The sequence below is a fragment of the Hylobates moloch genome, unplaced genomic scaffold (genome assembly GCF_009828535.3).
Source record: "Hylobates moloch isolate HMO894 unplaced genomic scaffold, HMol_V3 SCAFFOLD_17, whole genome shotgun sequence".
Lineage (NCBI taxonomy): Eukaryota > Metazoa > Chordata > Mammalia > Primates > Hylobatidae > Hylobates > Hylobates moloch.
In genome coordinates this window covers 20,134,192-20,150,339 of record NW_026652292.1, presented here as the reverse complement: position 1 = coordinate 20,150,339, position 16,148 = coordinate 20,134,192, and the positions used below count along the sequence as shown (strand labels likewise).

At 37.7% G+C, this 16,148-nt stretch overlaps 1 protein-coding gene across 2 annotated transcripts in view; it reads left to right on the top strand.

Moving 5' to 3' along the window:
* Window positions 1–16,148, top strand: part of CDH12 (cadherin 12) — a 1,061,064-nt gene that overhangs the window by 738,812 nt on the left and 306,104 nt on the right. For both annotated transcript variants that reach the window (XM_032135477.2, XM_032135479.2), the window contains one exon: window positions 1,423–1,839. In XM_032135477.2, the coding sequence (XP_031991368.1) occupies window positions 1,609–1,839 (231 nt within the window). In that variant the 5' untranslated portion in view covers window positions 1,423–1,608. The remainder of the gene's footprint in view (window positions 1–1,422; window positions 1,840–16,148) is intronic.

Genomic DNA, 16,148 nt, shown 5'->3' with positions numbered 1-16,148 from the left:
AGAACTCATTAAACGTTTTTATTACATTACACATAAGTGAATACACATTGTTCTGAATTGCAGCTGACTAATTGACAAAAACGCCATGTTTTATAGACATTTAATTAAACATGCATTGATTTTGATTTTAGTTCTCTTGTTTTGGAAGCATTATGTATATTTTCTGGCTTCCAACACTTTGGCCCTTGGAAACCTTATATGCTCGAAGCACTGTGACCCTAGTGCCAAATGCATAAAATCATCCTTGTTCTAGAGCCACATTTCATCATCCCTGCTTAGAAAATATAGGAATGCTTTTATTCCTTTAGACCTCAGTGCAATTATCACCTACAACAGGCTTTTGCTAACTTGGGTTTTACCCTCAGGATATTCTTGTTTGCTTTTTTATTTTTTTTTCCATTCGCAAAATCTGCCCTCAGTTATTTATTTGACTATTTTTTGTTTGTGATTTTAGAGAGGCAAAGATTGTGTCTGTTTTTTTATCTACCACATAATTAAAGACAGTGTATTATAGACACTCAATGAATATTAGATAAGTGAATTTAAAAATACTTGTTACAAGAAAAAGCTCAAAGGTCATTTTACCTAAACGCAGAGTAAAAGCTGTGCATCTGGTAGGGATCCAGCTTTTCTCTGAGCTGCACAACGTCTATAAAGTAATACTCACATTGTCAAGGTTTCTGGTATATCCAGGCTAGAGAAACATTTTTAAAGAAAATTTAAATTTATAAAGACTTATAACATTGTATCCATCATTTACATTTTAGTAAGATCATTCGCTTTTACATTTAATAATTTATCTTGTTCTTTAGATCGTCTGTATCTTTCGATTCTCTAACTTCAGGAACTTTTTGCTTTTTAAAAATTGTGTCTTCTTGATTCTCTACATTGTGGTTCTTAATTTTGGCATTTTTTGTTCCCCTATGGGATATGTGGCAATGTCTGGAGATTCTTCTTGTCACAAACCAGATATGGGAAGGGGTGCTACTGTCATCTATTAAGTAGAAGAAAAAAGTGCTACTAGAAATCTTAAAATGCACAAAATAGCTCCCCAGCAATAATGAATTATCAACCCTAAGATGTCAATAATGCTGAAGTTGCAAGATCCTACTCTAACTTAACAGCTCACTTTAAAATAGCCGTCTGTATTTTTCTCCTTAAAATGATTTGCCAATTTTTTGAAAATATCATTTCTGTTTATAATGCACCTTTTGCTTCATTGTAACTAATATTTTCTCAAGTCTGTAAAATATTCAGATAATTTATCCAAGTTAAAATGTTGAATAGTGGTGACCATTTACTAATATAATTCTTTTATACTTTCTTCTCGGTTTCCTTAAATGTTGGCAGATATGAGAGTTGTGATGCATATCATCATGCAATCTTAGTAATTTAATGTATCTTTGTTAATCTATTTCATAGGCCCCTTTAGATGGAATATAATACAGCAGAAGCCTTTTCATCAAAAGGATTAATGCCTGCATCATCATTTCTGCTATAAAACAAGAAGCTAAGTGGTGGAGGCCATAGACACCTCAAACCTGGATTCCACAATTCTACTTTAAGTGTTGGAGTTTTTATTACTCTGCTGTAGGAAAGCCTTTGCCAATGCTTACAAGGAACTGTTTATCCCTGCTTCTCTGGGTTCTGTTTGATGGAGGTCTCCTAACACCACTACAACCACAGCCACAGCAGACTTTAGCCACAGAGCCAAGAGAAAATGTTATCCATCTGCCAGGACAACGGTCACATTTCCAACGTGTTAAACGTGGCTGGGTATGGAATCAATTTTTTGTGCTGGAAGAATACATGGGCTCCGAGCCTCAGTATGTGGGAAAGGTAATGGCGTGTTTCTTTTGACAACCACTTGATAGGAAGGGGGAATATGCATTGTGTATTTTGTATGGATGTTTTGCACAGGAGTTGAACAAACCAGTGGCTAGAACACTGGAATTGAAATCCAAGAGACCTGGTTTATCTTCCTGACTCGATGGCCCGGGTAAGCTACAGAATATCATTTAAACCCTCTTTGCTTTAATTCTTCCTGATTATTTTAATGAAAATAGTATATATTTCATTCAATTTTTGACATTCTTTGCTGAAGACATGAAGTTAAAATATGAAAATGTTATTAAGCATAATTATAACCATAGTTAGAACTATAGTATCAGTATAGTTATATCATTTTTATTGCTCACAGCCAAATTGGAGATATTTAGCAATAAGAGACACAGAGAAGAATCACCAGGCATAAATAATCTAAACTGATCTTGGTGTTCTTTAATGACAAGGATGTATTTCTTCTCCTTTCCTGTTAAAATATGACATGCTGTTTGGATTGTGGTTCTGAAGTATTCGATTTGGCCTGCTTAAGCTTTATAAATAATTTCTATATTTTCAGCAGATATTTATAAGTGTATTTATGGCTGAAGTAATAAATTTTGGAACCCAAATATGTACACATCAACAGAGCATACAACTTAAAAATCTTATTGCAACTTTATGGAAATTTAATTTTTTTCACAAAATACTTGGTAGCAACTGTTTCAGGACAGTTAGGTTTTACTGCTTTTTTTTTTCATAAAATTTTTTCACCCATATCTAGAACAGTATAACTTGTCCACCACACCAAAAATATTTTCCCCAAAAATAAGTATTATATTTTATTTTGATTTTGTGAATTCTTTTTAAATTTCGTAAAAGATATTGCCATGGGTTTTAATAAAAAAAAAGATGCTTGAGGAGAGTTTAAGATAAATCCAAAGTGATAAATGGAAAACCATCATAGGAAGAATGTTTGGAAATGGATATAGAAGATCATGACTCTTGAGCAGCAAATCCCTTGAGCTTTCTGAAAACATAAGCTAAAGAGATATATAATAGGTTGTATGATTCCAATATTAGGTCAAAGGAAGAATATTCATTTAAGATCTGAATTATTTCTACCACATTTAAAATAAATTACCTTGTGGAAATGTATTTAAAGGATATTAAATGATACAGTGGAAAAGGTCTTTAAATAGAATCTTTGTTGAAAGGGACATATAACCAGAGTTTCCACTAAGGCATATGTGGTCCCAGGCAAGTGATTTTTGCAGGGCACCTATCTACGTTTAAAAATTGGGTCACCCCAAATCAAATCAGTCCATAAATACCATTCTGGTCATCCAATCTCAATGATCTTACAAATACACACACACACACACACACTTCCATTAAGCAAGAACTATGAACTATCTCCTTTACAGGCTGCCTACCAGGAGTCAGGGGCTGTTCAAGTGGCACTGGGACAACCCCATAGTGCAATCCCTAAAGATCCACAAGGCACTTATGAACCTGTAGGTTGAGTAGAACGTCAAAGTGAGCCCCAAATGATAAATGGACACTGAGACCCAAACAGTTCCAGCCTAGACCAGAATGCCCTTCTCAGATCACATTGCTGCCCACAAATAGCCTTAGTCACATAAAAGGTCTTGGAAAATTTTGAGGAAGTCACTCCAAAATATGGAAGTCCCCGAAGGTTACTGCCTAAAGCTTCTGCTTGTATAATTCCTCATATATGATCGTGGAATATAACAATCACTAACATTTCTATGGTAAGATAATTTCATGTGGTTCTCCTACACTTGTTTCTTTTGATTTAATTTAAGAATGGAATTTTGAAATCCAAGACAAATGGAAGGGTAACATAGTCTAAAACTCTGCAACGTAGGTATCAGTTATTTCAACTCTGTTTATGACAGGAGCTATACATCATATTGAGGTTCCTGACAAATTCTCTGTTTTTGATTAGAGAAGATCGATAGACCTCAATTTCCAGAATTGGAGGTAATAAAGTTGAAAGTAGGTTAAAAAAAAACCTGACATTTATTAGAACCTAGATAGTGGTAGTATTTCATCTCCCGAAATAGTCCATGGGATTGTATATACAAGTTTTTGCTTGATACTCTGAAATTCCACTTTTATAATTGCTATAACAGTGTAGAATTCAAAAAGTTTATTTACAAGAAGAACTAGTATTTATAAATATAATTAAAAAGGAGTTAAGTCTAACATCTAACCTATTATTACATTTAATCAGCATTATTTCCACTGGTACATGGCTCCACACTGATAATGGGTAATAAACACTCATGGTTCTCAAGCAATGTACATTTCTAATGCAGATGAAAGAGTGGATGCCAAGACTTCTTTTCCATCAGGAAACTAATTAAATTTTAATTAACTCTGTCTTGATGCTTCTAGATTTGAGAATAGAAATATGATAACATGCGGACCAATTTAATCCATTATATATGTATGTATAAACATATAAATATATTTATATTTCCACTCATTCCAGAAAGACTTTGAGATTACTCATAGAAAAGGAAAGTATTATAAATAATATAGAACTCAGAGCAAAGGAAAAGGGCTAATGCAAAAATGCCTAGGAAAATTGTCAGTTGTCTGCAGTTCACCGTTGGACAACTTGGGTGGTTAGGGGAACTGACTTCTCCCCAGCACAGTTGAAAATCCAAGTGTAACTTTTGACTCCCCCAAAACTTAACTACTCATAGCCTGCTGTTGACCCAAGGCTTTACTGATAGCCTAGTCAATTAAAACATAATTATATGTTAGAATACATATAACATAAACATGTTATGTTTATATATGTATATATGTATTATAGACTATATTCTTACAATAAAGGAATCTAGAGAAAAAATGTCATAAAGAAAATCAGAAGGAAGTCAAATACATTTACCATTCATTAAGTGGAAGTGGGTCATCATAAAGTTTTTTTTTTTTTTTTATACTTTAAGTTTTAGGGTACATGTGCACAACGCGCCGGTATGTTACATATGTATACATGTGCCATGTTGGTGTGCTGCACCCATTAACTCATTTAACATTAGGTATATCTCCTAATGCTATCCCTCCCCCCACCCCCCACCTCACAACAGGCCCCAGTGTGTGATGTTCCCCTTCCTGTGTCCATGTGTTCTCATTGTTCAATTCCCACCTATGAGTGAAAACATGCGGTGTTTCGTTTTTTGTCCTTGTGATAGTGTCCTGAGAATGATGGTTTCCAGCTTCATCCATGTCCCTACAAAGGACATGAACTCATCATTTTTATGGCTGCGTAGTATTCCATGGTGTATATGTGCCACATTTTCTTAATCCAGTCTATCATTGTTGGACATTTGGGTCAGTTCCAAGTCTTTGCTATTGTGAATAGTGCCACAATAAACATACGTGTGCATGTGTCTTTATAGCACCATGTTTTATAATCCTTTGGGTATATAACCAGTAATGGGATGGCTGGGTCAAATGGTATTTCTAGTTCTAGATCCCTGAGGAATCGCCACACTGACTTCCACAGTGGTTGAACTAGTTTACAGTTCCACCAACAGTATAAAAGTGTTCCTATTTCTCCACATCCTCTCTAGCACCTGTTGTTTCCTGATGTTTTAATGATCATTCTAACTGGTGTGAGATGGTATCTCATTGGGGTTTTGATTTACATTTCTCTGATGGCCAGTGATGATGAGCATTTTTCCACGTGTCTTTTGGCTGCATAAATGTCTTCTTTTGAGAAGTGTCTGTTCATATCCTTCACCCACTTTTTGATGGGGTTGTTTGTTTTTTTCTAGTAAATTTGTTTGAGTTCATTATAGATTCTGGATATTAACCCTTTGTCAGATAAGTAGATTGCAAAAATTTTCTCCCATTCTATAGGTTGTCTGTTCACTCTGATGGTAGTTTCTTTTGCTGTGCAGAAGCTCTTTAGTTTAACTAGATCCCATTTGTCAATTTTGGATTTTGTTGCCATTGCTTTTGGTGTTTTAGACATGAAGTCCTTGCCCATGCCTATGTCCTGAATGGTATTGCCTAGGTTTTCTTCTAGGGTTTTTATGGTTTTAGGTCTAACATTTAAGTCTTTAATCCATCTTGAATTAATTTTCGTATAAGTTGTAAGGAAGGGAACCAGTTTCAGCTTTCTACATATGGCTAGCCAGTTTTCCCAGCACCATTTATTAAATAGGGAATCCTTTCCCCATTTCTTGTTTTTGTGGGGTTTGTCAAAGATCAGATAGTTGTAGATAGGCAGCATTATTTCTGAGGGCTCTGTTCTGTTTATCCTCATCATCTTCACATTGCATAGGCTGAGGAGGAGGAAGAAGAGAAGAAGGATGTTCTCGCTGTCTCAGAGGTGACAAAAATGGAAGAAAATCCACATAAAGTAAACCTATGCAGTTCAAACTTACATTGTTCTAAGATCAACTGTACTATCTTTAGCCTCTAATATGACTTTCTGGTTCTTGGTAGAAAGGGCATATATGGAAATCATTAATTTGTATAGTTCCCATTGTCAACTCCACATTTTTAGGGACCAATTGGTTTTCTTACATTCAAATCTAAAATAATATATTCATGTAGAAATTTGTAGAGGCAACTGAGTGACTTGGGTGACATTAGCTTCAACACCATTGTATTTAAAGAATCAGATGTTCATGTTGATATCCTTGCAAGAAAGCACAAACTGTGTTATTACTTGTAGCAAATGTTACTTTACTTTCTATACAAATAAATCACAAGGGTATACAGAGGTAAAGCTTTCCTCAAATACACATTGTGAATTTAATACATTACCTAGATACGTATGTTTTCATACTGTACAGTAAGAAATAAATTAACTTTATCTGCAAAAATTTGTACTTCATATGTTACCAGTTGTTCAAACTAACCACAAGCAAAGCACTTGCATTATTACAGACATATATATACATGTGCACAAGTGTGCATACACACACCAACATGATTTATGCTTATACCAACATGGATAATTGCAAGCCTGTATCTGTGTGGTACTAACTTTTTTCATAGCCTCCAAGTTATGTATCCAGGAAATGCTGCCTCTTTTATCCCCGAAGAATAATTTAGGAAATTGAGTTGTCATTTCAGATAAATCCCAGTTAGCAACAATTCTTTAAACTGTTTAAAAGGGCAAAAAATAAAGAAGTAAAACATATATAAACCCTAGTTTCAGAGACATCCATTTATTTAACCTATTTTTGATGAAGAATGCATTACAACTGAGACTGTATTAAGCCTGTAGGAATAAATGTAACTATGAAGGTCTCTAGATTACAATTATAAAAGTTAAACTTTATTGAGTGCTTCCTTTGGGCACAATTGTAATTGCTTTACAGACATATACTTACATATCTGCAAAAGAGCCCTATGACTGATCTTCTTATTAGTGCTATTTTACATATCAGAGAACTGAGGCACAGAAAAGTTAAATGACTTCCCCATATCTCAACACCCAGTGGATGCTTAAGCTAACATGTCAACCAGGTAGGCCAGCTCCATTGCACCAGAAAATATCATGGTTTATTACCTTGCCAGTCTCTTAAGTGCTAACAATCATTTCAATACTCTATTAAAAGTGCTATAATAATAGGTGGGAATTAAACAATGAGAACATTTGGACAAAGGAAGGGGGACATCACACACTGGGCCTGTCATGGGGTAGGGGGAGGGGGGAGGGATAGCATTAGGAGATATACCTAATGTAAATGACTAGTTAATGGGTGCAGCACACCAACATGGCACATGTATACATATGTAACAAACCTACACATTGTGCACATGTACCCTAGAACTTAAAGTATAATAATAATAATAATAAAAGCCTAAACACCTTTAAAAAAGTGCTATAATAGAAACACTGTTAGGAAATGTCTATGACTCTGTCCAGAAAATGGAGGAATTCAAGAAAATCATCACAAATGAGGAGGTACCTGAGATGAGTCTTGAAGGATGATTTAATTTTTCTAGAAGTGGTAGTATGGGGAAAAGTTTTTGTAAGCCCTGAGGCTTGAAACTTCACGGTGAGCCTAGGTAGCCATATTTCAGTAAAGTCAGATAGTCAGAGTGTAAAGCCAACAACTTAGAGTGAATAAATACAGAAAGTATGGAAAGGTTCAATTCTCATACCCAGATGAGAGTATTCGTTCTTAAAAGTATAAAGACCCATAAAATGCCTCGTTTGGGGATTAATATTAATGGAATTGCAATTCTAGAATGACCGATCAGACAGCCAATTAAAGGATGCATTGAAGATGGGGAAAAAGGTATAGAGATAGGGAGAGCATCTTCAGGAGAAAGTTACAATAGGCTTGTGTAGGAAGTACAATGAAGGAAATGGGAAATTAGAGTAGAATATTTGAAAGGTGAAGAGATAATGAAAAATTTCAAGATTCATTGATCATGGCAATGTAAAGGATGAGACAAATTAGAGAAATATTGTGAAGGCAAAATCTGCAGAAATTAGTGGGTAATTGCATACAGAGAATCAAAGAAAGGGAAGAAGAAAAAATGACACAGATTTCTGACTTCTGTTTTATTAGTATCCCTTGTAGATTTGGGACTCAAGTAAGAAATGAAATAATTGGTGTTGGACATCCTATGCCCTTAGTTACTTACAAGTACACAGGTGAAATATATCATAGATATTCACATACATTAATCTAGTTTTCAGAAGAGAGTAATTGAAATACAGATGGTAGTTAAAACCATAAGTGGTTAATATACTCTAGGGAAAATTACAGCTAATGTAAGAGAACCCTGATTTTTAATTGTAAAGCAGATGAAAAAAATTAGATAGATCTAATTAGTAAGAGGCAAAAGGTAAGCATTAGTGTCATGGAAGATAAATCAGGAAAAAGTTTTAAGAATAAAGAATGACAACAAATGTTGAACTCCACAGGCCAAATTAAGTAATGACTTAAAATGTTCCATTGGTTTTGGTAACTAGTGATTCAGAGGTGACTTTTGTCAAAATAGTTTTAATGGTTTTGTCTAAAGCATAAAGAAAGAAAAAAGAGATGTGTACAGCTCATGGATGATATTTCAAAAGCATAGATGAAAGAGACTGAGGAATGCCCTGTTGATATTCTCAGTTTAATCCTACAGGTATTATTCTAGTTAGGATTCTCCAGAGAAACAGAACAAACAAGACATGCATATAAATAGAAAAAAAGAAAATATTATTTATTTTTAATTTTATGCAAACTATTATTATTTTTAAATTTAATTTAATTTTAAATGCCAGGATACATGTGCAGGACCTGCATGTTTGTTAACATAGGTAAACATGTGCTGTGGTGGTTTGCTGCACCTATCAATTCATCACCTAGGTATTAAGGCCTGCATGCATTAGCTATTTATCTTGATGCTCTTCCTCCCCCTCCACCCCTGACAGGCTGCAGTGTGTGTCGCTCCCCTCCCTGTGTCCACGCGTTCTCATTGTTCAGCTCCCTCTTATAAATGAGAACATGTAGTGTTTGGTTGTCTGTTCCTGTGTTAGTTTGCTGAGGATAATGGCGTCCAGGTCCTTCCATGTCCCTGCAAAAGACATGATCTTGTTTCTTTTTATGGCTGCCCAATGTAATTTATAAATTCAATTCACTTCTCATCAAACTACCATTGACATTCTTCACAGAATTAGAAAACAACTGTGCTAAAATTCATGTGGAACAAAAAATTATTTTTAAGAAATTGGTTCATGCAGTTGTGTAGGTACAAGTTCAAAATCTGCAGTGGGGCCTCTAATCAGATGACTTGGGGAAGAGTGCCATTCTGAGCCTGAAGGCAGTCTGCCAGAAGAACTCCTTCTTGCTCAAGTCACATCAGTCTTTGTTTTGTTAAGGTCTTCAACTGATTAGGTGTGTCCCACCCACATAATAGAGGCTTATCTATTTTACTCAAAGTTCACAAATTTAAATATTAGTCTTATCCAAAGAACACAGAAACACCCATGATCATGATTGATCAAATATCACACCATTATAAGTCCACCCTTTGTCAACTTGGCATCCATCCACTTCCCCTTAAACCATATTTAATCACCAAATAGAGATAATAACAAGGTCATACTAATAGCAGGATATAACTGTCCTGCATGCAATGAAAATATACAAACTTTTTTTCTCAGAAAAGAATGTAAAGTCCTTGGGTTTACTCATCTTGATGTCCCGCAACTTGATGTAAAATTAACAATTTTTAAATACCGTGATATCAAGTCAATACATTTTGTGTTACATGATAAGGGGATAGGAGAGGGAAGAAAAATATATTAAATATATCATATTTATAATAAAATAAGGAGGAAGTACTTGTAATGATTATAGCCCTCATTTCCATAACTGGTCATGTATCATAGCTTGTATTTATAACTGCCTTTTTCCATTACTGATTTTGTATTACCTTTGCTGTCAGCAAGCAACTCAGCTGGTAGTGGCTCTTTACCTTGTGGGGAGACACAACCCTAATTTCTAAAGGGTCCGGTCTAGACCATTACTAGTTCTGCCTAGATTGGTTTGTTGTAGTATTCCATTGACTTTAATCACAGGGCAAGGTAATATAAGAGGTGCCCTAAGGAATCTCCAATATTACAGACACACTCTTCCTTGCATCCATTGTGGAGTGTCAATCCAATTTCCCATTGGCACTCAAGATCAATCACCCCAGACAGCACAGTAATTTCCTTCCTTACCTGTTGATTTAGGGGAATGAGGAACTCAAAGAGGCTGGGTGGCAGTCTCAACTTCCAGTTGAATGGAACTTTTGTGTCCTGGTGGAAACATGCCTCCTTCTGGAACTAAGACCTCTAGACCTGCATAGCATCATGCCATAGGGTCAAGAAGCAAAATTTTTACTAATATGTCACCAGGAGTAATAGTGGTGTCACACTCATTTCTACCTCATAATTGCAGACCAGTCACTTCTGGCTTGAGATTGATTCCTGGCTATGAAAGAAATAGTATCATATATTGGATGCTGATTCAGAGCATTTATAGCCTCCTAGAGACCCTTGCCCCAGCCCTGCAAGGGATTGCCACCTACCTAGCACTGTAACTGAGCCTTCACAAGGCTATTTCACTCTCCCTTCAAGCCAGCTGCTTTGGACTGGTGGGAAACATGGTAAAACCAGTGAATTCCATGAGCATGGGTTCATTACTGTACTTGATGTGCTGTGAAGTGAGTGTCATGATCAGAAGCAGTGCTGTGTGGAAGATCAGGATGGTAGATAAGGCATTCTATAGGTCCACAGATGGTAGTTTTGGCAGAAGCATTATATGCTTGGAAGGAAAATCTGCATCCAGAGTGTTTGTTCCAGTAAGAACAAAATGCTGCTCCTTCCATGATGAAAGTGATCAAGTGTAATCAACCTGTCACCAGGTTGCTGGTTCATTTCCTTGGGGAATGGTGCCATATTGGGGATTTACTGTTGGTCTCTACTGATGAAATGTTAGGCTGTCAGCAGTGGCTATAGCCAGGTCAGCTTTGGTGAGTGGAAGTCTGTGTGTTGTTGGTTTCATGCCAACATGGCCCTTTTATTTATGAGCACGTTGAATGATGACAGGAGTGGCTGCTGGAAGAGGCTGACAGGTATCCACAGAATGGGTTATCCTATCCACTTGATTATTAATATCTTCCTCTGCTGATGTTACCTTTTTGTAAACATTCCCCTAGGACACAAATATCTTCACATTTTTTGGCACATTCAGAGGGCTCCATCCCTATACCTCTTCCCCAGAACTCTTTGTCATTAATGTTCCAATCATGTCCCTTCCAAGTCCCTGACCATTCAGCCAGCTCCTTGGCCACAGCCCATGAATTGATATATAATCTCATGTCTGCCCATTTCTAATTCTATGCAAATGAAAAACCAGGTGCGCTGCTAAAATTTCTGTCCACTGAGAGGGTTTGCAGTCACCGCTGTCTTTCAGGAATGTCCCAGAGAGCCTATAATACTGCAGCTGTTAATTTCAGATGGTGCTTGCTTATCATGAAGAACCATCTGTAAAACAGGCCCAAGTCTTCTCTTTCTCTCTCAGCTGATAGGGAGCACGTGATGAGGCCATAGGTACAGGCTTGGAAAAAGAAGAGAGTGTGGCATGAATGGGGGCATTTGGGTCTCTTCTTCATGTCAGTTACTTGTGCATCAAGGGCCTGCTGAGGCCTGATCTTATATATGTCACTTTTATTTGATAATGGGGTAGTGCTGTGCTCACCTAACTTTATGGCTTGCTGGGTCAAGTATCACATGGTTCATGATAAGCAGCTCAGATCACATAGGAAGTTGGTGTGCCATGATTAAGTGTTCAGTTCTCACTAAGGCCCGGTAGCAGGTTGTTGCTGTTTCTTTTTTCTTTTTCTTTTTCTTTTTCTATTTATGTATTTATTTATTTAGAGACAGAGTCTCACTCTGTCACCCAGGCTGGAGTGCAGTGGTGTGATCTCGGCTCACTGCAACCTCCGCCTTCCCGGGTTCAAGCGATTCTCCTGCCTCAGCCTCCTGAGTAGCTGGGACTACAGGCACACACCGCCACACTGGGCTAATTTTGTATTTTTAGTAGAAATGGGCTTTCTCCATGTTGGTCAGGCTAGTCTCGAACTCCTGACCACATGATCCACCCGCCTCGGACTCCCAAAGTGCTGGGATTACAGGCATAAACCACCGCACCCGGCCGGTCGTCATTGTTTCTAAAAAGGAGGGTATCTTTTGAAGGATATTTCATCTTATGAGGGCATCCACAGAGGAGGCAAGGCTTTGTCGCCAAATCCTAAGGGCCTGTGCTGTAATTCATCAAATGAGACCAACCAAAGATGCCATACAGCATCCCTGTCTATTACTGACACTACTATTACTAACCCCCACTGGACCTGCTGGATCGTATAGCCTAAACAGAACAGTCTACATAGCAGCCTACATCTATCTCAGAGCCTTCTTTTTGTTCTGTTCCCCACTCAAAACTAGCAGCATTTCACATCACTCAGTCAATGGGCCAGAGTAATGCACCTAAATGCAAAGTACTTTACCTCCAGAATCCAAAAGGATCTACTAAGTGTTGTCTCTTTTCTGAGGTTGTAGGAGGGACTACATGCAACAACTTATGCTTCACCTTTTCGGGGATATCTCAACATGTCCTGTAGTACTAGGCTCCCACAAATGTCACCGAGGTAGATGGCAATACATTTTTGTCAGATTTATATCCCATGCCCTTTGTAAATAAATGTTTTACCGAGTACATAAAGAGTAGTTGCTGCTTCTTGCTCAATAGATCCAAGCAGCATAATGTTTCCATGTAATGGACCTGTGTGATGTCTTGTAAAAGAAAAGGTAATCAAGATCCCTGTGAAATGAATTATGACATAGGACTAAGGAGTTAATATACCCCTGAGGTAGAGCAATGAAGTTGTATTGCTGATCTTGCCGGCCAGAAGCAAACTGCTAATGGTGGTCTTTACCAATAGGAATGGAGAAAACTTATGTGCTATTATCAAAAGCTTCATACCAGGTACCAGGGGATGTGCTGATTCCCTCAAGCAATGAAACCACATCTGGCAAAACAGCTGCAGTTGGAGTCACCACCTGGCTAAGCTTATGATAATCCACTGTCATGCCCAAGATCCATCTGTATTAGTTACAGACCAAATAGGAGAGTAGAATAAGGATGAGTTGGGAATCAACACCCTTCATGTTTGATCTTTTATGATGGCACTGATCCCAGCAGTTTCTCCAAGAACGTCATGTTGCTTGGCTTTATTATTGTTCTGTCTAAAGGGAGTTGTAGTGGCGTCCTCTTGGACTTTCCCTCAATTACAGTCCTCACTTCCATGTCAGGGAACCAGTGTGGGGATTCTGCCAGCTGCTGAGTATACAAATATACATTCTGGAACTATGGAAGTAATCACAGAATGGGTTGGGGAGCCACTGGCTCCACTGAGATGGACCCGAGCTGAACTTCATTCGTCCGCTGACCTCCTCAAGTCTTTATGCTAACTGGTAGGCCCAGTGACAATTTGGGTCTCAGAATTTACGTTAGTTCAGAGCTAATGTCCAGAAGTCCCCCAAAGGTCTGATTATTTCCTTTTCCCCAAAGTACAGTCACCCTGATAAAAAGTGATAGGTCCCTTTGGGGATAAGGGAAAAGATGGGAAGGGGGTAAGGCATAAAAGACTACAAATTGGGTTCAGTGTATACTGCTTGGGTAATGGGTGCACCAAAATCTCACAAATCACCATTAAAGAACTTACTCATGTCACTAACTACCACCTGTTCCCCCAAAAACCTATGGAAATAAAAATTTAAAAACAAATTTAAAAAGAAAGATTAATAGTATAAATTTTATAAGCATATTGGGATCCTTCCCCAAGAGATCTCGGCCTCACCTTCATTCAAGGGACTTTCAGTCTATAAAATGGTGCAAGTCTGGAGACTGATTGAGGGGCAATGACTCTCTGTTTTTATGATTCAGGTTAGACTTTGTGTACCTGACCTAGAACCTTTCTGTTCGTACAGATCAAATAATAATTTAATAGGCTTCCTACCTATTTCATTCCTAGGAACAGGATGACCCCCTAGCCAATACCAGAAGTCTCCACAAGTCAAAGCATTCTGATTGCTCTTTTGACTGTGGTTTACTGGTAAACATGCCAGCCTTACCTTGGCCATTGATCGCTACCACAAGGCCCCTGTCATCCAGGATCCAGTGATTCCTATTGCATTTACATTTCCCAATTCAGCAGCAACAGTTCCCACTGTAAGTTCTGGCCCAGAGAGCTGAGTGATCACTGGGATGCTGGAGCTCTCCTCACAAGCTAATTTCTGTCTGTGGTCGTGAAAGGTGTGTCCTCTAGACCCTCCCAGTGTAGATAAATAGATATTAAATAAGAAACTCATTCTAGCATTACCAATGTCCCTAGGCCTTTGAGTTTTGTCTTCTATTGTTAGTGACCAAAGTTCTGACATTTCACATTCATTTACTGTGGGCAAACTTTGGCTCCATGTTTCAGCCAAAGAAACAAAACACAAGTTATTTCTCACTCCCCATGCTGCAATATTAAATGCAGAGTCTCTGCTTATTGAGCCCTACCAATAAATTCCACCAATCCAACTTTGTGTTTCTTCTGCCATTATTTCATACCCTATATATCTATTCCCACATGTACTCCCCAGATTTCTGTGTGGATAAATTAGAAAACTCAAGTAGTTCTTTTGGTGTTTAATGTACCACCTCATGGGTCACACTTGCACCTCAACTTCAGGGCCATGCAAAGACTTGGGTCTAGTTACACAATTAGAATCAAAGAGAGCAGTGAGGTGGGTCCTGGGAAGACTCAGCAGTCTTGCAAGGTAACAGCATCAGGTGAGGCCATTATAGTTTCCTTGGGCAATGCAGGGTTAATGTCCCAAGATGGAGTTAAGAAGACTTATCAGAAATTATGAGCTTAGTGTCTCCAGCTTCATCAAGGTCTTCCCACATACGCTCATTCCAGCTTTCCATGTGCCATTTCTTTACAATTACTTTGCTCACTTAACAGCGCGACACATAGGCTAGGAATTCAATTTTTCTTGTATTTCAGCCACTCACAAGATGAAAGTCTAGGGTTTTTTTCCAACAATCTCACGTCTGTGGCTACAAGACATAAGGGTCTTTTTCAGGGCAGACAGAGAAACTGACAGGTGACTTATGTGGTACTTGAGCTGGGAATTCAAATCCCTGAGCTCATCCTTTTCTTTCCTCACTTTTTTTCAGTAATGTTAGAGGCAGCCAGCCCATTTTATTCATTAAATTATTATTTATCATCATTAATTTGACAAAAATGTTCAACAATATTATATTATGAGCATCAGATGCTTCCCTCCTCCAAGACTTTGGTTAGGAGAATCCAGTAGTGATTTTCTGCATATCTCTGTTACCCATCACACCATGGACTATTGGTGCTGTCTTTACTACTGGAAAGAGAGTCAATAGTGTATTTAAATCTAGTCATATTAAAGAGCCACTTCCAGAAACCCCAAAACCAGCAAAGAAAACTTATTCTTAAGATTCTGTTCCTCTAGAACCACTCTTGCTACCAAATTTACATTAGTCAAAATACTCCAGAAAAACAGAATATGTGTGTATTTATCCATATCTAAAGAGATATAGATACATAGTCCTCCCTCAGTATCCACAGGGAATTGGTTCTAGTATCCCCAGGGATACCACAATCCATGCATACTCAAGTCATGCAGTGGGCCCTGTGGAACCTACAGGTACAAAAGTCAATCTCCCAGATATGTGTGTTTCACATACCATGAACAG